Consider the following 18,827-nt stretch of genomic DNA (forward strand, 5'->3'; position numbering starts at 1 on the left):
AGCAGGAATGCTGCGATACTCTGTCATGAACAATAACCATGTCAGTATTTGCTTCACTTTACCTGGGCATGTATTCATATGTGGTACTGTCCTGCTCATATCAAGGTACATTTTATCAATAAAATGCATGAGTACTGTTTCAACTAGTAGTTAACAGAGTTAACTCAACCCCCCCAGTAATGTAGTACAACTTTCTGATGAGTATTGTTTTTAAAATATCTGTATGATGTGTAGTCTAGGAATGTTTGTGTGTGTGTGTGTGTGTGTGTGTGTGTGTGTGTGTGTGTGTGTGTGTGTGTGTGTGTGTGTGTGTGTGTGTGTGTGTGTGTGTGTGTGTGTGTGTGTGTGTGTGTGTGTGTGTGTGTGTGTGTGTGTGTGTGTGTGTGTGTGTGTGTGTTCTCCACTCAGATTGCAATAGCCAATCACAGTTTAGCCTTTCTGTCCATCATTTATCTGTATTTTGGCATGCTTGGAGCCAGAAAGTTATGTTGGATCCAAAAAGGCTAGGACCAAAAGTTATATTGGATCAGTTCCCACTGACCAATAGCATTAGAGCTTACTGCCAACAGCTAACCAATCAGAGCGCGGCATATGAAGTTCAGGAACTAGGGCAGTCACAATTATTACAATATTAGCCAATCGTGATTATTTTTCATATTTGTGATTTTTCATATTCGCGATTACGTGAATTATTTATTTTATTGACAGAGCATAAAACGACTCAGAATCTGATGTCATTGTGCTGTAGCCTCGCTCACTCTGTTTCGCTCGTCTTAAGGCAGGACAATAACATGGAGGCTGAGGAGCGATCCGTCCTGCCGTTTGGATAAGACGGCCGAATAAAACAGTGACTGTCTTCTTCAAAAGCTGTCTAAAATGCGGAGTTTACCGAAGAAGCTGTTGGTGTGTGTGTGTATGTGCGCGCGGAGTCAACAGGCTGCGAGGGAGGGGGTGGGTGAGGGAGGTTCCTGAATGGAGGCATGACACGTTACAGTCTGAGAACCATCAGTGCACACAGCGAGCGCGGAGCAGAGAGAGGATTTTAACCCGAGTGAACATGTTAAAATACAAAACCAAAACCTTGAGCTGCCTTTACTTCTCTCTGAACTTTCTCTCCCAGTGTGATTCTGCCACTAAGAAGATAGACAAGCACGCTACTGACGTTTTAGAAGCATTCATCGCATCAGAATCAATCATGTGCTGTTCACAACAAAATGAATTGATCTAGTTTACTTGACTCTTTGTTGTTTGCTTAATTTGGGAGGGGGGTGGAGAACATAACAATTGATGGATGGTAAGTAGTCCAACAGAGAGAAATATTGGATGAAGAAAAGTTATATTGAACGAGGCGTAGCCGAGTCCAATATAACTCGGCTACGCCTCGTCCAATATAACTTTTCTTCATCCAATATTTCTCTGTGTTGGACTCCTTACCATCCATTATTTGTATAATATACAGTGATGAAAATAAGTATTTGAACACCCTGCGATTTTGCAAGTTCTCCCACTTAGAAATCATGGAGGGGTCTGAAATTTTCATCTTAGGTGCATGTCCACTGTGAGAGACATAATCCCAAAAAAAAAAAATCCAGAAATCACAATGTATGATTTTTTTAATAATTTATTTGTATGTTACTGCTGCAAATAAGTATTTGAACACCTGTGAAAATCAATGTTAATATTTGGTACAGTAGCCTTTGTTTGCAATTACAGAGGTCAAACTTTTCATTTAGTTTTTCACCAGGTTTACACACACTGCAACAGGGACTTTGGTCCACTCCTCCATACAGATCTTCTCTAGATCTTTCAGGTTTGGAGTTTCAGCTCCCTCCAAAGATTTTCTACGGAGTTCAGGTCTGGAGACTGGCCAGGCCACTCTAGGACCTTGAAATGCTTCTTACGGAGCCCCTCCTTAGTTGCCCTGGCTGTGTGTTTGGGGTCATTGTCATGCTGGAAGACCCAGCCATGACCCATCTTCAATGCTCTTAGGAGGTTGTTTTCAAAAATCTCGCAATACATGACCCCATCCATCCTCCCTTCAATACGGTGCAGTCCTCCTGTCCCCTTTGCAGAAGAGCACCTCCAGAGTATGATGTTTCCACCCCCATGTTTCCACCTCCATCCTCTAAACATGGTAAGTGGAGATGATTCCAAAAAGCTCTATTCTGGTCTCATTTGACCACATGACCTTCTCTCATGCCTCCTCTGGATCATCCAGATGGTCACTGGTGAACTTCAAATGGGCCTGGACATGTGCTGGCTTGAGCAGGGGGACCTTGCTGCCCTGCAGGATTTTAAACCATGACAGCATCATGTGTTAGTAATGTAATCTTTGTGACTGTGGTCCCAGCTCTCTTCAGGTCATTGACCAGGTCCTCCTGTGCAGGTCTGAGCTTTCTCAGAATCGTCCTTACCTCACAAAGTGAGATCTTGCATGGAATCGCAGACTGAGGGAGATTGACAGTCATCTTGTGTTTCTTCCATTTTCTAATAAATAATCATAACAGTTGTATTCTACCAAGCTGCTTGCCTGTTGTCCTGTAGTCCATCCCAGCCTTGTGCAGGTCTACAGTTTTGTTCCTGGTGTCCTTAGACAGCTCTTTGGTCTTGGCTATGGTGGACAGGTTGGAGTGTGATTGATTGTGTGAACAGGTGTCTTTTATACAGGTAACAAGTTCAAACAGGTGCAATTAATACAGGTAAAGAGTGCAGAATAAGAGGGCTTCTTGAAGAAAAATTAACAGGTCTGTGAGAGCCAGAATTCTTGCTGGTTGGTAGGTGTTCAAATACTTATTTGCAGCAGTAACATACAAATAAATTATTAAAAAAATCATACATTGTGATTTCTGGATTTTTTTTTTTTTTTTTTTTTTAGATTGTGTCGCACAGTGGACATGCACCTAAGATGAAAATTTCAGACCCCTCCATGATTTCTAACTGGGAGAACTTACAAAATCGCAGGGTGTTGAATTACTTATTTTCCTCAATGTGTGTGTGTGTATATATATATATATATATATATATATATATATATATATATATATATGATAAACTTTATTGTTTTTGTGCAAATATTTGCTCATTTTGAAATGGATGCCTGCAACATGTTTCAAAAAAGCTGGGACAGTGGTATGTTTACCACTGTGTTATATCACCTTTCCTTCTAACAACACTCAATAAGCATTTGGGAACTGAGGACACTAATTGTTGAAGCTTTGTAGGTGGAATTCTTTCCCATTTTTGCTTGATGTACAACTTCAGGTGTTCAACAGTCCGAGGTCTCTGTTGTCATATTTTGCTCTTCATATTGCTCCACACATTTTCAGTGGGCGACAGGTCTGGACTGCAGGCAGGCCAGTTTAGTACCCGCACTCTTTTACTATGAAGCCACGCTGTTGTAACATGTGCAGAATGTGGCTTGGCATTGTCTTGCTGAAATAAGCAGGGACGTTCCTGAAAAAGACGTTGCTTGGATGGCAGCATGTGTTGCTCTAAAATCTGGATGAGCCTTTCTGTGTGGAGTTTGCATGTTCTCCCTTTGTTTGTGCGGGTTTCTTCTGGATGCTCTGGCTTCCTCCCACAATTAAAAAAAAAAAAAAACGCAACACAAAAATCCATGACAAAAATAAATGAAAAATAGGTAGTCATTTCTTATTTCCATTTTTTTTAGCTTTCAGTTTACAATTAAATAACATAGCAGTCCTAAATGTGGCCAAGCCTCTTTGCCGCAGCCTCTTTGCCGCGAATGGCCGTGGTTTCAGACCAGTCAGTAAACATGCCCCAGCAATTAAGACTAAATTACTGGTCATTTTTGCACGATGTTGAAACCTAATTTATGGTACTTTGCAGTGTTCTTGTTGATGCAGATTTGTGTGGATTGGTAATAGTCATTTTTTGTGGCGTGACAATCTCAAAACACATTCTTTCTTGTTTAACATGGTCTTTCTGGGCAAACACTGACAGGCAACAAGCTGGTGAAGAGGGAAACAATTATTTTAAAATCAGGGCTGAATGATGTCAATGCCGTGAGGAAGGTGTACTGTGGGGAACGCAGTGAAGTGTACAGCAGTTTGTGGGACACGTCTTCCCAGAAAAACTATTTGAACTTATGCTCCATTTCCACAAACATCATTTCATAAGTGTCACGCATGGAAACTTAACCACAGTGAAATCGTACATTTGCAGTATAACTGCAGTAGGAATTCCACAAATTACTGTAAACAACACTTATATTTTGCTTCTTTTCTGTAGTAAGTCCAGCTCTGTTTGCAGTTTTGTGGGCAAAATCTCTCTGTTGGGTAATGTTGAAGAAAGTATTGCCTGGAGGATTGATGCCAGATACAAAATTACATAGGACATGAAACCTCAAGTGGGATGTCTGCAGTTGCACAATATGTCATTTAGTTTGAAGTATTCAGGGTCAGGATGAGGAGAAACTGGAGGAAGAATGAGTCAAATTCTATAGTGTCTCTGCTGTTCAAGTGAAGCACTTCAGCTCCTGCTCACTGCACAGACTGTGGCAGAGCTGGCAGTTATCACTGAGGTATTCAGAGAATGCCACAAATGACTCTGTCAGTGCATCCTGTCCATCTGTGCAATACAGGGCCACTGGATGTGTATCGTATGAGCAAATACATCAGCTAATGCGTGACATTATGAAAATGGCATCCGGCACCAAAGATGCACAGTGGGTGCGTTAATCCTGTCTCTTGCTGACCCTCAGGGCCCTTCTTACCAAGCAGGCTCATTCAGCACATTTCAGTCTATTCTTTAAGGCTCCATTGCATGTCAACACTCTCAGTACAGACTCTGTGTATGCTTTTCTACAGGATGTATGTAGTGACATGCAGTGTTTTGCATTATTTTTTGAATTGTAGAACAAAAACTGTGCCTCTTTCAGTGTTAATATTCTTCATGCTGTCTTACTTACCTTACATTTTATAGTACATACTGCAGGTGAGTTGAAGACAACAAAGCATATTGGAAATTTTAAAAAAAATTAAGTTGTTTGTAAGATCAAAATGAACACAGAGACACAGCCTGTATTAATTGTTTGCCGTTTGGAACAACAAAGGCTTTATATTCATGGATCGGACTGCACCTTCATGAACACACAACATGAAGTCCACAGATGAAGGTTAAACATGGTTTGGGATGAATAATTTGGATGGATTCCATAGTTGTATTCCTTCATGGTGGAACAACCCAACAAAGGATTTTATTTAAAAAAGATGTGAGTTTTCAGAAGGCACACTGGAGACTCAAAACTGCATTTAATCTGTTAGGTTCCTCAGTCACAAAGCTATGGCTAGTGATGCTACAAAAGATGCACTCAGTGCAGTTTCTCCAGTCACAGCCACAGAAGCCTGTAGCTCCCTCAGAGTGGTAATGGGTGCTTTGGTGGCTTCCCTCACTGGTCTCCGTCTTGCACGATCACTCAGTATTTGAGATGTGCCTAATGAAGACAGATGTACATACAGTGCATCCAGACAGTATTCACAGTGTTTCACTTTATTCACATTTTATGTTACAGCCTCATTCCAGAATGGAGTAAATTCTTTTTTTTTTTCCCAAAAGAATTCTACTCACAACACCCCATAATGACAACAAGAAAAATTTGTTAATAATAATAAAAAAAACTAAGAAATCATGTACATAAGTAAGGATGGGTATTGATAAGATTTTATCGATTCTGCTTATCGATCCGATTCCTTATCGATTCCCTTATCGATACCTCATGAATTTTGTACTAAAGGTAGGCTTTACAGGTTTTCTATGTATTTCATTGAGTCTTAAAGTAAATAAATATGAAATTGGTCACTGTATCCTTGATCTCTGGACATAAATAAAAATAAACAAAACGGTGTTTCACTTTGAAGTTATTAATTCAGACTGGATTCTATCGTTCTAACTTGACTCGTCAGAGAGCCACACAACATTTGGAGCTGTGTGAACAGAACGGAGGATGATTCTCGTTTCTTTCTCGCAACAAGACAGGAGTCCCAGTTAGTAACTTTAATCTGCAGAAAAGTGACTCACGATTGACATATTCATGAATGGATGAAAGTGGTGAAAAACAAAAAAAGCTGAAACCCAAAATTAGCCCCCAACACCACCCGCATGAAAATGTTTCAATTCTAGAAGCTCTGAAATGCAATCTGGGACTATTCCAGACAATAAACTGCAGTGAGTGCAGCATGCATTTAGGTGAGAAAAAAAACAACTTTCCTTATTCATTCATTCCAGTAGTATTCTGCTCTTACAAGGATGCAGCAGTTTTCTAGTTTAGCAGATAGTTCTGGAGGAAATCACTGAAGAAATTAACACATTGAAAATATGGTTTGACCGAAACAAACTGTCATTAAACTTAAATAAAACAGGGATGAAATGGAGGTGTAAGAGACACTAGGTGTTCACAGGAAACACTTATTTATTTCTGTATTTATTTATTTATGTTCATTGTTAGTTGCTTTTATATTTTCTGTTGTGTTTCCATTCAGGTTCTTTTTGTCTCTTTCTCTAAAATTGTATATAATAATCATTAGATTATTAATATATAAACAAAAATAAATTTAAGAAATATTACAATTTGAAAACAAATGCACCCGAACGTGATGACAGCTGCAACTGCTTAATGCTAACTTTTAACATTGAAAATGCCATAGACATACTAACGTGTTAGCATCGCTCCCGTTTTTAAGTTATAAAATACATCTGTCAACTGTTTCAGAAGACCATAACATGTCGGTTTAACATAGAAAAGGTAAATAATACTCACAGACGTATGCGAAAGAAAGAAAGAATAAACAAAATAAACCACTGCTTCGATTGGTTCAAGGTTCAAAGCAAAGCCGCGCTGCGGAAAAGTTGATTACGGACCCGCTGCAGGGTCTTTAATCAATGTAGAGAAATGATCATTTTCCTGACAAACACCCCCCAAAACAACGGCCACTCTGAAGGACCGATAACAGAATCGTTAAGCACAAAGCTTATTGATGTCGGTGGATCGAATAATTTCTTAACGATACCCGAAAGGAACCGGTTCTCGATACCTATCCCTATACATAAGTATTCAGACCTTTTGCTCAATACTTTGTTGATGCACCTTTGGCAGTAATTACAGCCTCAATTTTTCTTGAATATGATGTCATAAGCTTGGTGCTCCTGTCTTTGTGCAGCTTTGCCCATTCTTCTTTGCAGCACCTCTCAAGCTCCATCAGGTTGGATAGGGAGTGTTGGAAAACAGCCAGATCTGTATTAAATTTGCAAAAATCTTAAAAAACTAAACTAAACTTTTTTCACATCGTCATTATGGGGTATTGCATGTCTTGGAAGTCTTGCAGATCAGTCTTGGAAGCACAACTCCCCCTAAACTGTTTTGTGAATTTTAGTGAAACTTCACACAGTGGTTGCATACCATATTAAGATGTGCATGAAGGAAAATAATTGCACTCTGACCTCTTCAAGGGGAGATAATTTGACTCTCTCTATATATATACATTAGTGACACATTATTAGTTGGTTGCCCATCAGCACTGTTTTCCCCCCTCTCCCAGACACATACCTGTTTGCCCACCTTAGTAAATCACTCTTGAAGTCTTCTGTCTGCTTAAGTATTCTGCAAAGGCTGGTGTGTATTACCGCTCTCTTATTTTGTGAGACAGGTGGAATATTCCATAGATCTGTTCTCTTGATAAAATTGCTCAGCCCTGAAGGACTCTGTTGATGAATCAGCCTTCGTCTGCTGGGTGTTAAAAGTGTTTTTATATTTGGCTCTGCTCCCGTCTCCTCATTGCACAACATCCTCTTCATACTTTGTACTGCAGTAGTCCTGCATAAGTAAAGTATTTATTAGATGATGGAAATTGAACATCTCTGATAGAATGATGCTTTTTAGTTCTTGCTGCACCACATTAGAGGAATTGTAGGACTGGGGTCTGTCGTTTTGACCTTTTGCTTTGACATTGACCTTGAAATTACCTTTAAAAAAAAACTGACCTGGAAATTACTCAAAAAAATTTCTATATATATATAAAACCAAAGCTAAAATGATCACACATGGAGAATAATTATTTTAGAATATGTTGGTACCCAGTTTGAATTCTTCTCTCAAATTAGTGGTGGGAGCATACTCCCTCCCCCCAGGTTTTCCCTGCAGTGAAATGTAAGAAGTCACCTTGATCAGTTTTTTGTCGTAATACTGTTTTGCAATTATTTAGGGTTCACATAGCTGTAAACAGAATGGAGTGTTGGGATGCAAAGATGTGTTCCTGGCCCACAACAGTCTGATGTGGTAACAATGAATGACACCAGAGAACAGCTCATCATCTCGCCCGGTAGTTTTGTGTGTCAAAGTCCAAGTATGAAAACTGGCCATAGAGACAGAGATCAAGATTAATCAGGCTGTTGTTCTCACCACACTGCTCTGTGGATGTGAAATATGGATAGTTGATCAGCATCACGCCAGGAAGCTCAACCACCTCCACACCACCTGCCTCAGGAACTTCTTGGCATGTGGTGGCAAGACAAGATCCCAGACAATGAGGTCCTCGTCCGTGCTGACCTGCCCAGCATCTACCCCATCGTGATGCAGTTCCAGCTTCGCTGGGCAGGACATGTAGCTCACGTCTGTTGACAGACACCCGAAGAGACTGCTGTTTGGTGAGCTTCACCACAGGAAGCGCTCCCAAGGTGGACAGAAGAAGCGTGTCAAGGACACGCTTAAAGCCTTCAACATCAACCACAACATATGGGACTAGTTAGCGCAAAACAGTGGAACATGGCAATCAGCTGTCCACAAAGGTTCCAAAGCATGCGAGGCCAAGCGGGACCGCTGTAGCTGAAGAATGCAGACAAGCCCGGATGAACAGAGCTGCCAACCTTGCAACAGCCACTGCCATTTCCTGTCCCCACTGCCAGACACTCTTTCAGGCACAGATTGGCCTGCTCAGTCATCTGCGGACCCATAGAGCCCAACTATCCTAATCCTAGGATGAATAGATGGTCTTCATCATATCGACAGACAACAAGAGAGAGATAAAAACTGGCCCAGGTTATCGATCTACGTCTCCACTTCATTTCTCCTGAGTGTTCCTAACTCCTGGTTGAATAAACTGAGGCCCCATTTGACTGCTCATTATGTGCCTCATGACCTATTATTTAACCACAACAAGAGCTGCCAAAAGAAGCAGCCCTTTGGTCATTAATGGGTAACAGGTGCACACTAACCTTATCCACAGCCGAGGGAGAATTTATGGATTTTCTCAAAGCCTGTCAGGTTTGAACTTCTTTCACCACCAGTAATTATGAGGTGCTACTTGAACTTTACAAAATAATATCACAAAACTGAATGAAAACTAGTTATTCACAAATGTTTCAAACTTAAAACTGTGGCCATGTATTTGGGGTTACATTTTCAGGGTTCATGCTCTTGTCCAGTGAAGTAAAGGAAAAACGAAATCTGTTTTGCTCTCGATTGTTTTAACATATTGGGAGAACAACAGTATCTGACTCAGATTCTGGGGCTTCATCTGGTGGCTTAATGAGCATAATCTTAAAATGAGCATGCCCATTTTTCCACAGCAGCAGCAAATATGATGGTACTTGTGATAATGAAATTTTGATTTATTATGTGTGTACTTTATATATCCAGTCCTGTCAGCTGGTGTTGCTTGGCCTTCATGTTTTCCTTTTACACATTTTTTTGGTATTCTGCTGCATCTCTTATTGCTATCTCACCGGTTAGTGGAAGGTTTTTGCATTTATTGAACTGCCAACCTCTGCGATAAATCAGCTAATTTCCAGTGCTTTCTAGCCTTGATTGTGGAATTGTCTGGATCCGAACATCGCATTCTTCCATGTTTGCCTTCATTCTGCCCTTCTTTTGGCTGTAGTCAAGCAGTTATTTAAAGCTTGTGTGTGCCAGGTGTTTGAGGAGAATTCCAAACATCATGATAAACAAGGAATTCTGCATTTAAGCTGTTTTAATTGTGCCCTTTCTCTTTTGTCTCCTCCAGATGTTCAAGCTGAAGGCTGTTCAACTCGCTGAGAAGCTACTTCCTGCCTTCAACACCCCCACAGGAATCCCGTGGGCGATGGTCAACCTTAAGAGGTTTGTGATGATGCTCCCTGAAGCTCATCATTCACTTGAGAGCAAAACATTAATAGCAGCTAGAATAACTCGAACATGGGTTTTTGTTTGACTTGTCTGATAAGTGGCAGGGCAGTCGAAGTGGTAGTCGGATTGTCAATCCCCCAGACATTTTTCCAAGCTTGGGTGAAACCAACTCTGGGGATAGATATTGCAGAATTCAGACATAGGAGATCAGAGCATTGTCCACAAAGACAGTAAACCTTTCTTCACCGATAAAGGCACCTAAGCTGCTGATGTCCACAGTCTACTCAAAACCTACTCCATGCCAACATTGAACAGTGTGTGAGTGAGAACACAACCCCAACACCAGTATTCACTCAGAAGTCTTGGATTATATCACCACTCTGCACAGAACTCATAGTACCTGTGATTCTGATTCACAGGCATACTGACGGTGGTGAGAAAATAATTGGCTGGGATGCACAGCACAAATCTGGTGGTGACTTTGCACACACACTTCCCGTGTGCTGAGATTATGAACATTTCTGCACACGTATTAGTGAATACATCAGCTGTTATGAAAATCGGTCAAATTGTTGTGTGGAAAATGGGTCAGCTTAGCGGTCCTTGAGGGTTGGTTTGAGAACCACTGATTTAAATCATGCGACACATAGAAACTTCCTTTCCCGTCCATTACTTTACATAATCAGGATTGTCAGGATGCATTTATCTTGGTTTTGCGTGTTTAGAAGTGCTTTTGTTCCAGATCAGAATACATGCAAAAGAATGGGTCATTAAAGCCCCTAATTTATTAACATAGCAAAGCATGGATTAAACTATTTGTCATTAAAGCTGCAGATTCACAACAGTCACCCAAGTTTTATTTATCTCTTTACCACAGTACTTGGTATATAGAGTACTATGCTTTTTCTATACATTCACTCAACTTGCTGTCTAAACTTTGTGTTCGTGTCTTTTTTTGTTGTTGTCTTTCATACCTTTGTGATATACTCATACCCCCTTCCTCCCCAAACCCTCTTTTGCAGTGGTGTCGGCCGTAACTGGGGCTGGGCATCAGCTGGCAGCAGCATCCTGGCCGAGTTTGGGACTCTACACATGGAATTTGTCCACCTCACGTACCTGACAGGGAACCCTGTTTACTTCCAGAAGGTAGCTTTGTCAATTTTAACTTATTCAATTGATATTGTGTCAAATTGCGACAACGTTACGTCAAGGCACCTCACATAAAAACAGCTCAAAAACAATATAAAATAATAAAAAAAACAATGTAAAACATCCAAACACAATTAAAATCTCACAATAAAAAGTAAAAGAACTTAAATGAATTAAAAAAAGGATGCTCGTCATAAGACTGGGTAAAAAGATGTGTCTTTAGTCTTTTCTTAAAAATCACAGAATCTGAAAGTCTCACTGAAGCTGGGAGAGCATTCCACAAAACAGGAGCATGGTACGAAAAGGCTCTCTGTCCCGCAGACCTTTTCCTCACCCGTGGGACACAGATGTATAACACACGAACCCAAGCTAAGCGCTAGCTGGTCAAATTGATGCCAGCGCCTTGCTGGATCAAGAACCATCATTTCAGTCTTCTCAGGCTTTAAAAGTAGGAAGTTACTAGACATCCAACTTCCCACTGATGCAAGGCAATCTTCTGAGATTGCCAGCAGTTATCGGCGTGTACAATTGAGTATCATCAGCATAGCAATGAAAGGCAATCCCAAATCGGCGTAGTATATGCCCAAGGGCTGCTACATACAGGGAAAAAAACCAGGGGTCCCAACACAGATCCCTGTGGAACGCCAAACTTCATATCACTAACATTAGAAGTAATGTTATTATACAAAACACAATGAGAATGACTGGACAGTTTGTTATAGACACATCATGACAACTTCAGAAGAGTTTGAGGTTGGGCATGTTTTGAATCTAATTGTGACAACTGGGGCAGAGTCACAGAAACCTTGTGCACATGATATCTTGATAAAGCCTTTCTATATCAGTATTAAACTTTATGCACAATAGGGCAGCGCAGTCTTTCTGTTTTTTTTTGGTTCCCAGTGGAGAAGAAAAGGTGAGGAGGTGGGAAATGTCGTGTCAGTAAGTGTTAGCCTACACAGCTAAACAGAGTAGCTCCATTCTCTTGCCTGCAAAACCGCCTCATCACGTCTGTGCTCTGGGTCATAAACAAACCGCAACACATGTCCACTTTTCCACTGCATCGTCACTTTTTCTTTGCATTTTCACTTTGTTTACTTGTAATATGCCAAAAACCCATTGAAAATGCCATGGTTGGTCCCTTCGGAAGTTTAGAAATTACATTTTATGCATCATATTTTACTCCTTTAGTGCCCCTACTCAAACGACTCTGTAGTCCTCAATATCCACACACTATAGCCTTGGTGTATTGGACTTTGAGCTCATTTCAACAATTATGTCTGCAAGGTCTTGCTGGATTGTGATCAAACTTGCTGCTATAGATTATACTTGAACATTTTGCACAAATTTAAGGTTGGGCATTAGCACACAAATTTGCAGAGGATTATTGAATGACAAACAATAACCGTTAATTATTGACAATTAGCTGTTGGCAATTAACCATGCTGCCATACAACTTGTTCATACAAAAGTGAAGTTATCAAATATGTTAACACCATTCAAGGTAATGGTGATAAACTGGATTTTTTTTTTTTTGTAATTGCAGTTCACCACATTTATATATGAAATAAAGAATTTCATTCTGTTTATTAAATTAAACTGTGTGTGGTGTTTTCTCTTAGGTAATGCACATCAGGAAACTGCTAGCCAAAATGGACCGTCCCAACGGGCTGTACCCAAACTACCTAAACCCGCGTACAGGCCGCTGGGGTCAGCGTAAGTACAACGCTAATCTCCATATGCAGGAGTAAAAGAAACATTATGGCAAGTTTGGCACCAAAGTATTTAAGTGAGGACTGTAAACTTGCTGTATTTCTGCTTCAGTTTCTGGTAGTTACTGTGAATCGTTCCATTACTTTAGAAACACCAACTGCCTTTTTTTTCTTTTTCATTGTATTAAAATGAATTTTCTCTTTTTAACATATTCAAATTTCAGAAAAAGTGATCTATGCATTCAAGCAGTTTCCAGCTATAGAATGTATAAGAGCTGATGTCAGTAGATGGTGGGTGGAGCGTTATAATTATAACTTTTTTAGTTATTTGCATATTTCCAAACTTAATATCTTACTTGGCCTACCTCAGTTAATATAGTGGTTTTCATTCATTTGGCTCTAAATGAGTAAATGATGCATTATTGGATAATATGTTAATCTGTCAATATCTCTTTACCAGTTAGTTGTTTCTCTGAATATTTTAACATTTATTTTAATATTTGTGAGTTTAGTTATTTATATATGATGATGATGATGATGATGACCTCTACACGGGTTAGCCTCAGCAGGTCTTATTAAAGTCTCTCTTGTCACTGAGATTCTCATGAATTTCTGCTTTCTCCTCCTTCCTTTTCACTTGACAGTGCAGTTTAATGATCAAACATAATTCTGAAGAAGGTTTCTACATTCACCTTCGAAGCACTTGATGGTGTTGCTGTTGTGTTACTTTGATATTTTTTGCCAGTTCTGATGGTGGTCTTACCCACAGCCACCGTAGTATGCTTTAGTACATTCTGATTCCCAGATCGTCCAAATTACAAGGTGCCATTGAGGCTCCGTGTCAAAATGTATCAAGATGTGTAAAGATGATGTGCATGACATCATCTTTGTGTAATTTGCAGTACTGTCAACTGAAACTGGAGAGGGAAGGGAAACGTAATGAAATAGCTCTTTCTTAATGAGGACAAATTGGTGTGAGTAGGTGATGGAGGAGAGGGACCACAGTATTCTCAATGTATTCATTATATTTTGGCGTCTTTCCTAACTAAATTAACACCTCAGAAAGTGAAGTAGAGGCTGCAGTGATGCATTGTTCTTGATCTGGAAGCTGTCTAAGTTCATTTTGGTTTTTGTGTCAGTATTGTGAGTCAACATTCAAATAGAATATTTTATTACATTTTAAATTGTATTTATGTTATCCAGGTTATTCACAAAGCAAATAAACATAAAATATTCTTTATTACTTGTCAGCCTAGTTTTAAATCTGAATAATGCTTTCATTGAGGCTAAAATGTTGGATGGCAGCCGTGCAGAGGATTGTGGTTTGTTTTTTTAACCTGCCAAACTAATGTTGGTTCAAGCTTCTTCTTCTTCTTTTTTTTTTTTATTAACATTGTAGTTTCTGCCTCTTTGTCAGATATGAATATGAGCTGTGGGTTTTCTATTTAGTGACAGCAAATGAAATTAAATCTGGTGAAAATGGTTTTTATTCATCTGAGTGTCTGTGGGACTTGAGTTGTAACACGGAGACTCATATTGAGGTGTTTAATTTGTCAGCACCTGTAATATACTGACAGACAGCACACGTGTGTACATGTAAAGCATACAACAGCAAAATGATCTGTTATCACCAAATTTTCGGTGAACAGCTGTGTTCCGTCTGCAGGATATTTCTCACTTTTCTGAGCCAAAACAAATGGATGGTGTTCATGGATGGAGGTTTAGATAAATGAAGGTGCTCCATGCCTGGATAGGTGGTTTGGCACTCAGACAGATGGACTTGTAAGTGCACAGACTGCAGTGAAGAACAAATGGATGGAGACAGAAAGGGAGCCAAAGATTGATGGATGGATGAGTGTGTTAACAGATGGATAGTTAGCTGATCAAATGATGACTGGGCAGGTGATGGACACTTTATTTTTTGCTTCTTTGTGCTTCTGAGGGAGTGAAGACGTTGATTTATACACTTGTTTTCTCATCTTTGTGTGTACATGTGTGACTTTGATTTTAATATAGGTACCTGAGTTCCTTTTTTTATTTTTGAATCAAGCACATTTTAGCCTTTAGTTTGTTTGTTTTTTTAACATGCTGTTTGAACTCGGCACAGACTGGGTTAAAGTCAATTTGATATATCATCTGATCTCACTGATTGGCATCCCACACTGTATATAGCAGATGACCAGATCTGATCTGTATGCCCATGTAGCAATCCTCATTTTACATCTGATCTGCATCAATTGCCATATTCATGACAGAGCGTCCAGTAGGGCATGTGGGCGGAGCGTGGAGTGACATATTTGAATAAACCTGGAGTGTTACCTTAAAGGACTTGTTGCATGTTATTTAACATCCCGGTTAGCAACACGACATCAAAGCATTCATGATTGTAAGTCTGTCCCTCTTGCGTGGTGAGTCAGCGGGTGTATTTCCAGAAAACGTCTTGTTCTGCATTTCTTGCTGTTTTCCTGAGTGTGACCTACATTTTAGGAAACGCAGAAACATTCTGATAGCCAACAGACAGATTGAAACGAACGCTTTTACATCCAATAACGAAACTTCTGAGCTTTCATTCAAAAACAGTGGCTTGGATTTACAGAGGATGTACAGAGAGAGACAACACACTTCACCCTGAAACTCTTAATTTTTTGAGAGTCTGTCAGATTTTGGATCCTAACGTGTGGTGACTCTGCTGTCTGTCTTGCTGGATGGTATTTTACAGCTGTTGTGAATGCGCACGTGGAATGTCTCCACAACGTTGTTTTTACAGGCTGCCTGAACATGCAGATGTATTTCTTACATTGGAAATAGTCTGAATGTTATTTTCAAGAGATAAAGGAGTTTCTATCTAATGTGCCAGAATCATGAGAGAACTTTGTGAGGAGCTGTCATCGTAGGTGCCACAGGAGCACGCTAAAATAGATGAGCGGAGAAAGAGCAGCTTTTGGAAGTGGCTGAAAGGGTCCAACAGCCATGGCTGATGATCAGTGGGCTGTACACACCTGTCCACACTAGCTGGGATTATCCTTTTTCTCCTTGTTCTTCTAAATCAGGACCACTATGGGAAAATGTCTCATGCTGGCGGTCGTGGTCAGCCCACTGTGTCTGTTCAGACTATTTTTTGGGACATAATGTTACAGTTTAGTTTGAGCATGTGTGTGTATTTGTGTTTTCATGGGCTCAAGTAGCTGGGCAACAACTGTCATCTGACAGCACCTCTCATGTTGGAAGTTTTGTTTCTCTTTTTGCAGCGAGCAGTGAGCAATTACACGAGTATTGGAGCAGAGTGAAAAATAACCAGAGCAGGGAGAGAAAAACAGCAGACACCGTGAACGGCGGGAGGACAGTACAGCTCTCACTAAAGTCACAGGTGTAACGAAATGCACCCAGAATACATTCTGAGCTTTCAGTCCAAAATGGACTGCGATTGACATCACATTTACTTTTGGCTGTTCAGACTTGCAATATGTAGTCAATTTTTAAACTGATTTTTACATAGAAATTTACTGGCAGTCTGAACAGAACCAAAGATTCGGGGGAGGTGATGGTCCAGTGGTTAAGGTGTTGGGCTTGAGTCCAGAAGATCATGGGTTCAAATCCCCGCCTGACTGGAAAATCACTAAGGGCCCTTGGGCAAGGCCTTTAATCCCCTATTGCTCCCGGTGTGTAGTGAGCGCCTTGTATGGCAGCACCCTGACATCGGGGTGAATGTGAGGCATAATTGTAAAGCGCTTTGAGCGTCTGGTTCAGATGGAAAGGCGCTATATAAATGCAGTCCATTTACCATTTACCATTCATGCAAAGCTGACTTTGTGAAGAGGCTTGAAGAAAAACTAAAAATTAACTTTCTAAGTTCATTTCCTTGGGGGGGGGGATATAATGATCAATATGTCCATCATAGCAAGATATTCAAAATATTGTTGTAGCCACTCTTGTAGGGTTGGGTATCGAAAACCGGTTCTTTTTGGGTATCGTTAAGAAATGATTCGATCCACCGACATCGATATCCTTTTTGCTTAGCGATTTTCTTATCGGTCCTTCAGAGCGACTGTTGTTTTTGAGGGTGTTTGGCGGGAAAATTATTATTTCTCTATGTTGGTTGGAGACCCTGCAGCGGCTCTGTAATCTGCTTCTGCAGCGTGACTCCACTTTGAAGGTTGAACCAATGAAGCAGTGCTTCAGTCCGCTGCTTCGTTGGTTCTTTGATTTGTTGCTCTTCAGAAGCGGCAAGTCCGCTTCTTAACACCTCTCAAAGCCATTAAAATATTTAAATCATGAGTCATTTTTGTGCAGATTAAAGTCGCTAACTGGGACTCCTGTCTTGTTGCAGTCAAGAAACGAGAATCGTCCTCTGTTCCGTTTGCAGAGCTCCAAACACTGCCTCATTCTGTCCTGAGTCAAGTTAAAGTCCAGTTTGTATTAATAACTTCAAAGCAAATCGCCACTTTAAACAAAAAATGGCATCTTTTTCCAAACGTTGTAATACAGACAACACACTACAATCAACTAAAATGTTTTTTTCCTCCTAAAATGAGATGTCCTCCTTCTTTATGAATTACATTGATGCTGACGTGCAGCACAGCCAGCTGCAAGAGCTCAGCTTAGAGGTATGGAGTGAGATTCATGCCAGTAATGTCTGAAAAGAAATGCTTTTGACAAAAACTACAGATTTTGTTTCTTTCTATTCATGTGCAGAGATCAAGGATCCACCATGTAGAGTTTATTTATGTCCAGAGTTTAAGGATCCAGTGACCAATTTCATATTTATTTACTTTAGGACTCAATAAAATGTTATTGACATAGAAAATCTGTAAAGCCTACTTTAGTAAACAGAAAATTCACAAGAGGTATCAATAAGGGAATCGATAAGGGATTGATAAGCGGAATCAATAATGGTGTCGATATCGATAAAATCTTATCAATACCCATCCTTACACCCTTGTTAGCTTAAGAGTGTACTTGGGTGATCCCCCAACACCAGCCAATTACGGATTTGTGGGGACCGTGGGGAAACGTCATCTCCTGATGACTCTTGTTTATTTTTGGTGTTTTGGTGTGGATTTTCAAAATCATAAAGAGAAACTATGCAACAATTTTACTTTAATTTTACAGTTTGGAAGTAATTGTAACCGGTAAATTACTTGTTTTGGGGAGAAACCAGCCTTGCATTGTTATAGGAACGCTGCCCCAGTGTCCTTAGAGAGTGTCGGGTCTCGTGAGAAACACAAACTGCTTTACAACACTACAACAACACATACACGCTCCCTGATTGAGGCAAGCTTGCCGCTATAAGAACAAGATAATGAAGGCTTCATTTCTTGCATGGTCATCGTCACGGCAGAGCCGATGATAAAACCAAAGACAGCTGCTTTCAGAGAAAGCGAGGAAGACAAAAAGAGTGTGTGACTGAGTGAGTTGTCACACATGGGTCAACCTTTGGGTCTGGCTTTCTCGGAATGGCGAGAGCTGAACAATAAAGAAGTGTGCAAAACGAATGCAGAACTGTCGTTCTTGCTGTTGCACTTATGAGGATATTGAGATAAGTCTTGTTTTGTGTGTATTTCTGTGTCTTGTCACTTTCTTGACATGGCTCCACAGATTGTGTTTGCTGACACTTTGAAAACAAAAGCACATGGACAGAGGGGAGGGGAGGAGGGTCAGCAGTGAGTTTTTAAAGATAATTATTAATAATTAATAATCAGGTCCCATCTTATCTTAGGGACCTCATAGTACCATATCACCCCAATAGAGCGCTTCGCTCTCAGACTGCAGGCTTACTTGTAGTTCCTAGGGTTTGTAAGAGTAGAATGGGAGGCAGAGCCTTCAGCTTTCAGGCTCCTCTCCTGTGGAAC

General features: G+C 40.3%; 1 protein-coding gene across 1 annotated transcript in view; it reads left to right on the forward strand.

The window, feature by feature from the left end:
* Positions 1 to 18,827, forward strand: part of man1a2 (mannosidase, alpha, class 1A, member 2) — a 210,450-nt gene that overhangs the window by 161,880 nt on the left and 29,743 nt on the right. Inside the window, exons 7-9 of the mRNA XM_034186132.1 lie at positions 10,017 to 10,111; positions 11,140 to 11,263; positions 12,889 to 12,982. Coding sequence (XP_034042023.1) covers positions 10,017 to 10,111; positions 11,140 to 11,263; positions 12,889 to 12,982 — 313 coding nt within the window. The remainder of the gene's footprint in view (positions 1 to 10,016; positions 10,112 to 11,139; positions 11,264 to 12,888; positions 12,983 to 18,827) is intronic.

Source organism: Thalassophryne amazonica, chromosome 14, assembly GCF_902500255.1.
Source record: "Thalassophryne amazonica chromosome 14, fThaAma1.1, whole genome shotgun sequence".
In the NCBI taxonomy this organism is placed as follows: Eukaryota; Metazoa; Chordata; class Actinopteri; order Batrachoidiformes; family Batrachoididae; genus Thalassophryne; species Thalassophryne amazonica.